The sequence below is a fragment of the Mangifera indica genome, chromosome 12 (assembly GCF_011075055.1).
Source record: "Mangifera indica cultivar Alphonso chromosome 12, CATAS_Mindica_2.1, whole genome shotgun sequence".
NCBI lineage: Eukaryota > Viridiplantae > Streptophyta > Magnoliopsida > Sapindales > Anacardiaceae > Mangifera > Mangifera indica.
This window is the reverse complement of record NC_058148.1, coordinates 5,842,439-5,852,454: the sequence shown is the minus strand read 5'-3', so window position 1 is coordinate 5,852,454 and position 10,016 is coordinate 5,842,439. Positions and strand designations below refer to the sequence as shown.

General features: G+C 29.7%; 1 protein-coding gene across 1 annotated transcript; it reads right to left on the bottom strand.

Moving 5' to 3' along the window:
* Positions 1-7,251: 7,251 nt before the first annotated feature.
* LOC123193767 (protein GL2-INTERACTING REPRESSOR 1-like) lies at positions 7,252-8,597 on the bottom strand. Its single transcript, XM_044606855.1, has 2 exons — positions 8,403-8,597; positions 7,252-7,878 (listed from the first exon to the last, which is right to left on the bottom strand). Exons 1-2 carry the CDS (start codon positions 8,535-8,537, stop codon positions 7,426-7,428), a joined length of 588 nt encoding a protein of 195 aa, XP_044462790.1. The 5' UTR covers positions 8,538-8,597; the 3' UTR covers positions 7,252-7,425.
* Positions 8,598-10,016: the final 1,419 nt, after the last annotated feature.

Below are 10,016 nucleotides of genomic sequence, written 5' to 3'. Positions count from 1 at the left end.
ATATATATATGTATATATATATATATATATATGTATATATATATGTATACATACATATATACATATATATATATACATATATATATATACATATATATATATATACATATATATATATATACATATATATATATATATATGTATTTGTAAAAGAAAGGTAATCCAATCTCACTTCTATGTTAGGAATCTAATATGATTAATGTTTGTCATAACACTTGGTAGATTAATTCAGATTCTATAATCCATGTTTAAAATACCTTGTAGGGCTTTCTAAACCAAAGGAAGCCAATTGTCATTGAACGGTGCATCTATTAAGGAAATAACATGCATTTACATGTGGAAGCAATCGGAACAGACATATTAATTTTAGATAATGGTTCTACATTAGATTTGGAACAAACTTTTTATATTCCAAGTTTCTCTGGCAACTTGATTTCAGTTTTGAGACTTATATTTTTTGCATATTTCTTTATATTTTATGAAATTAAGTTTAGTTTATTTTATAAATCTAAATTTGTAGGAAATGGTTCATTGGTAGATGATTTGTTCCGAATTCATTTACAAAACAATGTTTAATTTAATTTAATGCATGTTCAAAATAATGTTAGTATTAAAAAAAATGTTATGAATCAAAATAGTGTTGGCATCGAAGATTGGGACATATCTCTATAAAGAGAATTAAAAAGTTAGTGAATAACTAAGTATAAAATACTTTGGATTTTATAGATTTTGATGCTTGTGTGCATTACATAAAGGGAAGAGCAAACCAACAAGTCATAGAAATGTATAAAAGGAGTTTATACATATTAGAAATTATACATATATATATTTGTTGTTTAGATATGAACACTTATGGTCAGAAATACTTTATCTCTTTTATTGATGATTATTCATGATATATGTATCTCTATAGGCTTCATAACAAGAACAAAACATTAGATGCCTTTAAAGTTTTCAAGGCTAAAGCACATAAACAATGTTGAAAACAAAATAATATCATCAGATCAATAGAAGTGGAGAATATTATGGTAGATATATACACTTAGGATGGACAAACACTTAGTCCATTTGCAAGATTTCTTGAAAAGCAAGGGTGTGTTGCCCAATACACTATGTTGGTTCTCCAGACTAGAATGGTGTAGCAAAAAAAGAAATCGAACTTTATTGAACATGGTGTAGAGTATGCTTAGCAACTCTAAACTTCCTAAATTATTATGGACTGAAGCTCTTAAAACAATAATTTATATATTAAATTGAATTCCAACCAAGGTTGTTTCTAAAACACCATTTAAGTTATTTAAAGATTAGAAATCGAGTTTGTGACAAATATGCATTTGGGGATGTTCGTCTAAAGTAAGAGTATATAATTCATATGAAAAGAAATTAGACCCAAGGACTATAAGTGGGTTTATTGGATATGCTAAAAAGTCTTAGAGTTATAGATTTTATTGTCCATTGCATAACACTAGAATCATAGATTCTCAAAATGCAAAATTTATTGAGAATGACTTAATCAATGAGAGCAATCAATCTCAGAATTTAGTTTTTGAGAAAGATCATGTAACACCCAAAGAAATGTCTAAGGGTATATATTTTAGTCTTTTCCTCTTATTTATGTGAATTTAGTTGATTAAACATTGTTGAAAAGTAAGGACGGTCATTTATCACAGGGGTGGACGCCCGTTCATGCCCTAAGAAGGGTAGAATTGTTATTTCATATTGAGCGCGTGAAATTTGCCTAAGTGTAAAGACAAATGGTTGTGCCTAATTGAAAGGACACTCATTCATCCATTTATCAAATTTAAAATTGGATAAAAATCAATTTTCTAGTGGTTTTAGGACTTGCCTTTAGTTAGGTAACTGAAGGAACAACCATTCAGGAGGGAGGAATGATCATTCATGCCATTATATTTGCAAAATAAAAAGAGTTGTTATGTGTTTGGTTCACTTTTTATGTACTTTTGCAAATATTATTGTCAAACAACCAACAAACTAGAATCTTTAGTGTTCAATTGAGTGCTTGAAGAGAAGTTTGGCTACCAAAATTCTCAATGCCACATGAAGAATTGCTTGTCTTTGGAAGTCAAGTAAGCATGGTGGCTAAGTTAAATGATTTCAGATTATTTGTTATGTGTGCTTGTTTAGCTATTTGTTAATGAATATGTAACTCAAAAATACAACATGATGATGAAGATTATTTGAACTAAATTTGTGTATGAATATTTGACTTGTGTGATTAGTTATGTATATGAGGATTAAGTAATGGTGATAGTATGATCTTGAATGATCTTTGATCTAGAAGTTATATACATGATTGATGGATATTCATGTTTAGGGAAAATATAATAGTATATACAAACTTGATTATGGTTTTAATTGTCAAAATTCTTAAAACTAGTAGGATTGTGATTCATAGATGCCGATGAACAATAGTTCATGCTTGCATAGGCATCCATTCATCCCTTAAGAAGAAAAGAACTTTTCATTGATGTGATGCATATTTGTCCTAGGGTTTAAGCTTAAACGGTCATTTGGTATGGGACGAATACCCGTTCATGGTGCTTTAGGATGACCGATGAGTTTAGGGGAGTAACAATCCTTAGATAAGGACAAGAAGACTTAATAGCATTGGTCCACGTCATTAATCAAGAGCATAATGAATGTCTGTTCATAACAAAAGTGAATGCCTATACACAAGCTTTGTGAGATGTACGGTGAGTAAAGGCTGGTGGCACTAATTTATATAGAGCAAAAAGACTATTTTACCAATACAATATGTGTTAGAATAGGGATAAAATTAGAAAGGCCTGTTTTAAGGAGAAATTAATATGGCTATCTAATCCAACGTGTCTAACTATATGGAAGATGACATAGACCTTGAATGAATCAAATTTGGATAAAAAATTAGGAAAGTTAATAAAGGGGATGTACATCAAGATAGCCATTGGTTGTGTGCGAAAGTGGTATTATATGTGAAAGTAATAGGGTTATACATGAGATAGATACCTATGAGATGCATCGTACACTCGGCACTAAGATACATTAGCCACTTACTTTAGTTTAGTTCAAGTGTGCATGATAAGTAATAATAGCATCAGTTAGTCGTCTTACATGATCAATAAGATGCATCACACATATGCACATGTAGTAGGGGTCATCCTAAGATGGTAATCTAGTTAGCAGTGTCATAGTTATGCATATATGATAAGAAGGGACTACAATAAGTTTCCTACATGACTAGGGAATCATAGTTAGTTAGCCCAAAGTCTAGTTAGTATTATGTGTGATGCATATAGATAGTGGACATTTGGGAAGTTGATTATTTTTGCAAAGGCATCAGATATGTCAAGTTTAGCTTAAGAAAGTTATTTAGGTTAACATGCCTATATAGTAAGGTATGAAGGTGTTGAAATGAATGGATTGACATAGAAAGGTGCCAAAAAACATTTGATACTAACCATTTATTGAGATAGTAATGACACAATAGTTTATGGGATACTGTGTGCAAGGTGCCGAGAAGTCACCTACTTTCCTTTCTATGGTTTTGTAAGTAAAGATGAGCAATAGAGCATGCAAGAGAGTCAACAATCTAACTTGAGTTGTTGCATTAGGTTGAAGGGCATTTCAATCATTTTAGCTTTGTTTGAGTTTATGTATTTATTCCTTATAGTTTAGGAATATATTTGTATTTATGCACATGTATTTATTTGTTATGGATTTCAAACACTTAGATTATGAGGATGAAAATGTTTTAATTAATAAGATGATATTATTCAGTTTATTTGAGATGTACCTTCACATTTATGAGTAAGAATTTATAAGCATGTTATATTCCGCTATGATTAATTGAAAGTTCAAGTTATACATATCTCTTTAGATAATGTTCCATGTAAGGGTATGCATCTAAAGAGGGATTTTACAGATCATTCAACTTAGCCTCCCACTTTAAGTAATAGATTTATTGATATTCATAACACCCTTCAAATTCAAATAGATATTGAATAACCAATTATTGAAGTTCCACAAATTAAGCAAATCCAGTTTTTCAACCATTTTCACATATTGTTGAACCACTAATTATACAATCTACTTCATTGGAGGATGTTTATAAAACATGCTACACCAATTGTATAATCTACTCCACTGAAGGATGTTGATACAACATTAAAAATATCAATAAGATTAAGGAAATCAACCAATTCTAATTATTATATCATGTATTTACAAAAAAGTTTAGTACAATATAAGAATTGAAGATGATCTTGTAACCATTTCATAGGCAATGGATTAAGTAAATCTACTTTGTGATACAATTCCATGAAAGATAAGATGAAATCTATGAAAGACAATAAAGTTTAGGATCTTATCAAGTTACCTAATAGGGCAAAGGCCATTAGGTGTAAATAGGTCTTTAAAACCAAGAAAGATTCATTAAGTAATATTAAAAATATATAAAGCAAGACTAAGTTGCTAAAAGTTTCACTTAAGATGAGGGAATCAATTACACAAAGACTTTTTCTCCTGTATTTAAGAAAGATTTTTTCCATATTATGATGGCAATAATTGTCTAAACCTAGAACTATATTAGATGAATGTGAAAACGACATTCCTTAATGGGGTTCTAGAGGAAAATGTTTACATGAAACAATCAGAAGGATTTTTCTCCAATAATTGTGAGCCTTTAGTGTGCAAGCTTAAAAAATCCATTTATGGATTTAAAATTCCATGATGCCATCTTTTCATTCGATTTTATAGAGAACATTATGGATCTATACATATATTAGAAGGTTAGTGGGAGTAGAATTTGTGGATGATATTTTAGTTGCAATCAATGATAAGGAGTTGTTTTATGAGGTGAAACAATTTCCCTCTAGAAATTTTGATATGAAGGATATAAGTGAGGCACCTTGTGCCATTGACATTAAGATCCATAGGAACAGACTTTAAGGTATTCTAGGTTTGTCTTAAAAAACTTATATCAATAAAGTTTTAAAAAGATTTTGGATGAAGGATTGTTCACTGATTATAACACCTATTGTGAAGGGTAACAAGTTCAATTTGAACAAATTCCCAAAAATTGAACTTGAAAAGGAATAAATGTGAAACATTCGCTATGTTTCAGTAGTTGGAAGTTTGATGTATGTTATTTCATTTGTTGTTTGGATACCAGGAAGATATTAGAGTAACCCAAGTATAGACCATTGGAAAACTACAACAAAAGTGATGCAATACCTTTAAGAAACCAAAGAATACATGCTTATGTATAAACAAACAAATACTTTTGAGGTAGTTGGTTACTGTGACTCAGATTTCGTTGGCTTTGTTAATTCAAGAAAATCAACTTTTGGATACATTTTCTTGTTTGCTAGCAAAGTCATATCTTAAAGGAGTTACAAACAGTCATTAATTATTACATCTACCATGGAGTCTAAGTTTATCTCTTATTTTAAAGTTATATCATATCATGTATGGTTAAAGAGTTTCATAGTTGGGCTTAGGATTGTGGATTTTATTCTAAGCCACTAATGATTTATTATGACAATTTAGTTGTTGTTTTCTTGGCTAAAAATAACAAAAGTGGTGATTGAAGTAAACATAACAACTTTAAGTATTAATTCATAAGGGAACATATAAAAGAGAATAATATGATCATTGAACACATTAGTACTGAATTGATGATTATTGATCATTTGACAAAAAGCATGCTACCAAAGAGTTTTAATGGTCAAGTAAAGTGAATGAGAGTTGGCCCCGTGTTGTAACTATTATGGGAGTTGGTTTCATCATATGATTTGATGTATAAACATTTCTTTATAATGAAACTGTTATTCAGTTTTTCAATTTTTCAACTGACTTATTTTTCACACTTTATGTATAAATGTTTATTCAAAATAACAATAATTTTGGACCTAGAATAAACATAAGGTTTATTCATTAAATTATGAAGAAATGGATACACTGTGATAAATAGAAGACAATACTCATTCTTAGATGATTTATCGTTATGATTTATGTATTTTATTTCTTACTTTTGTAATTGAATTATTGACCAAATGGGAGAATGATAGTTACTTTATCATAATTTCTTCTCCATGTAAGTGCTCTAACTAGTTGATGAGGATTCATGGAGTTATTATAGTAGTTCATAACTCTTCATCTTACAGTTTCATCTTTGATGAAAGGATGTGAAAAATTTTTACATGTTAAAATCTCTAGGTGATCGATTTTCAAACATTTTTCATACACCACCATTATTTTGTAAAATCGGATCTCCTAGAAGTCCTGACATTATAGTATGAAACTGGTGATATTCCGCAGCAAATTCTTCAAGCAATGGCTAGAGGTTGGTTTTATATTTTGCTTTTAATTATACTTTATGCAATTTCATTTCTGTGCATAGGTATAGAGACTTAATTTTTGTTCAACATATTATGATTTTTTTTCTGACATACTAGAAGCAATAGTTAGCAGAATGGTTACTGTTGCTGCAAGGTTGGTAATGGAAGGCCATCGATAGTAAAATGTAGTGATATGATGATGGTTGAAATGTATGCAGTTTTTTTTCAATTGTATGCTAGTATTTTTTTTCCTGACATACTAGAAGGAAGTGGTGAGCATATTGAAGTTTTTCTTTGAAGTGTTTGAATATTGGTGTTATTAAGGTGCAGGTGGGTGCTGATGATGCAGTGAATTTTTTTTCTGTTTCAATTATATGCTGGGTTTTTCTAAACATGCTGAAGATGTTTAGAAAGCAGAGTAAAGTCTGGTGTCACGATGCTTGAATTTTACTTCATAGACAATTTTAATCTTACCAGTTAGAACTGAGGGAGGATGTTAAGACTAAAATAAGAGAAAAGGAGAACAGTGGTTAAGACCTAAACGGAAGAAGGCTGAAGAGACTAATGGCCGCCAGTGTTGAGTTAACAAGGATGTAAGTGATATGGCGTATTTCAATCAACATGCACCATGTCAATTTTATTCAACAACAACAATAGACTGTTTGGTTTCTAATTGAAGGAAATGGGTGTAATTTCATCTTATTCTCCTTAGGAAATCAAACTCTATCCAATGCCATAAAAATTGATCTCTAATAATGGGCACTTCTTTGATAAATAAACACCTGTAAAATATCTTTGTTTCAATAGAGAAGATTGAAAAAGAACTTACATATTCATACTTGAATGTTTAGTTTTTTGGTTTAGTTAATATCCTTTCAAAAATAGAGAAAACAATAATGAATGTAACTTAAGAAGTTTATTTAATATAAACGGCAAATGTAAAAGATTACACAACAAAAACCATATATTTAGCTATAACAAGTTCAACAACGCAACAAACAACAAGAACAAGAACATAAATGAAACAAACATAACCAAAAAAAAAAAAGAAAAAAGACAACAAAGCAAACTTAACTAGAAAAGAAAACTAGTTTATTCTTGATCTTTTGGCTGATTTCTCGCGAAACACGTCGAGGAGAATTGAGCTTTGGCATTTTGGACACTTAGGCTCAGCTTCAGAAACCATCACGTACATGATGCAGTGGGTGCACCCCATCAAAATCAATGATGGCATATTGTCTTCGTCTTTTTTGTTGGTGCTTTCTCGATCATGCTCTTGATTATCGATGATGTTCAAGTCTAGGGACATGCATGAACGTTGAGATGACGGTGGTGATAACATGGATGAGGCTGATGAGGATGATGACGATGAGGAGGATGATGAGGAGGATGAAGAGGAGGAGGAGTGAACTTGTGATTGATCTTTTGGGGATTCATCTTTTGGTGAGTCTTGCTCGGGATTTGTTAGGGCTAGATTCAAGTCTAGAGCATTTGGGTTATTCTCATCATCATCAACTTGCATAGGACTTCCTTCTTTAACCTAAATAACAAGAAAAATTAATATAAAGATTTAGATATTTTATATATATATATATCTAAGATCATAGAGAAATTCTTTAATAATACAATACAAAACTCAATTTATAAGTGAAATTTTTGACTAAGACAAAATTTTATTCAATATCTTTTCATAATTTAAGAATTCTTTTCAAAAAAAGGTTTTCAATCAACATAATTTTGGAACCCAAACGAGTGCAAAAGTGAAAGAGAATTTTTATACAGATAAATGGAGGTTAAAATCCTTTATTGATGGTGTTTTAGGTGGACTTGTTGAAACGTCCGGCAACTTGGATATCTTTACTCATGCAATCATAAACAACAAAGTAGAAGATAAAAAGATGATAATTTTTTTTAGCGGTAACATTTCAAGTGGACCTGTATAAAATATTTGATAACTTATAAGAACGACGATCATAAAATAAGAAAATAATTAGATAAGTATCAAAAAACAATTATTAAGAAAATCAAAACATTAATTTATGGAAGGAGAAATAAGAATGTTACTGTTTCGGTATCAGTATGAACAAGAGATTGAGAATTTGGCTCTGTTAGAGTCAGATTAGGTATAGGATGATTAAGATCAATAGATCGATGCAGTTCCTGACGGATTTTCTCAGCGCCGGAATCAATCTCACTCATGACTTGATTTTCAATACTATACTCTAGATTTTGGATTGGTTTTTGAGAGATATTTGAAACCATAATGTCAAGATGTAGTAAGGTTTGTGTTAAAATCAGCGATTATTTATAGAAAAAAAAGAGTAAACGTTAAGGCGAGAGAACACAGTTTTCAAGTGTAGTAATTTCTATACCACTATTAAATTTAAAATACTCTATCGAAATCTCTAAAAGAGATACTATTAAAAAAATAATTTAAATATTTAATTAATCAATAATAACGATTGTACTATTTTAAATTACTCGACTTAAAACGTTAATAATTTAATATGATACCATAATAGAAAGTTCCGCATAATTAAATTTAGTAACTTAGACTTTTTTTGGTAGTATGTTCACTCAAGTTCTATTAAAAACATACAATGTTAAAAAAATAAATTGAGTTAAAAAAAAAAGAAAAAAAAAAAAAAAAAAGATACATGGAAATACAAAAAGCTAAAGAAACAATATGGTAATTTTGTGGGTGTCACTGAAAACTATGGGCAAAGATGGGCTGGAAACAAACCTGATAGATTTGGATTCTTGTGAGTGAAGCAGAGATTGACAGTGCAAAAATGGAATATGCAAATTTAACAAAAAGACAAAAAACAGACTTTTAGTAACCGTTGTAATTATGAAACCAAACAAACACAGCAGAATTCCACTCTTGCAAAGGAATAGACACCTCAAATTAGTTATGAAGTAATTAAATTATAATTTTGAAATATAATTTTTTTGGTTTTAGATGAGTGAAATATTAGTGAATTACTTGTTTACCCTTAGATGGGTTAGCATCTCTTAGGGGCATGGAAGTCAATATGATAATTTAAATTTTAAAATCAGGACCATATTAGAACCAAATCCAAGGATCATAAATGTAATTATTTGGTTCATTTATCATGCATTCAGGAAAATTTATTACCATACCATTTCTACAAGTTTGAGAATCAAGTCCATAAAAATTAAAATGAGTAACATAATAACTCATAAATTTATTATAGGGCTTTTTGAATTTAGAAAGTTTTTGAATAAAGATTGTATTGTGGTTATATTTAGTAGGGAGAATCTTGAAGACTTTTTATAATTGAAGATGTGATGCAATACATTAAATCAATATCAACTTTTTGTAGCGTCATTACAATTACCCCCTCATAGTTTGGCCTAAGTACAATACACTCAAAAGTTTTTAAATAATACTAAATTCACCCAAAAATAAGGTTGGATTTGAGTTGAGCTTAACTGGTTTGAGTTTAATTGCTAGATAAGTTCAATGAAGCCCAAAATGAGCTTTCATTGGAACTAGATTAAATCTGAGCTCGAGCTATGGCTTTAAAAATTATCAAGCTCGAGCTCAAAAAAATGTTTTTTTTAGTTATAGTATTTTTAAATTTATTCTTAAATTAATATTTTTAATTAAAAACATGGAAAGAAATTGAAATATGATAAAAAAATGAAAATATT

Coding starts and splice junctions, on each gene's coding strand:
- LOC123193767 (XM_044606855.1), bottom strand. CDS start 8,537: ATGAGTGAGATTGATTCCGGCGCTGAGAAAATCCGTCAGGAACTGCAT. Junction 7,879..8,402: donor TTCATACTGATACCGAAACA/GTAACATTCTTA, acceptor CTTGTTATTTAG/GTTAAAGAAGGAAGTCCTAT.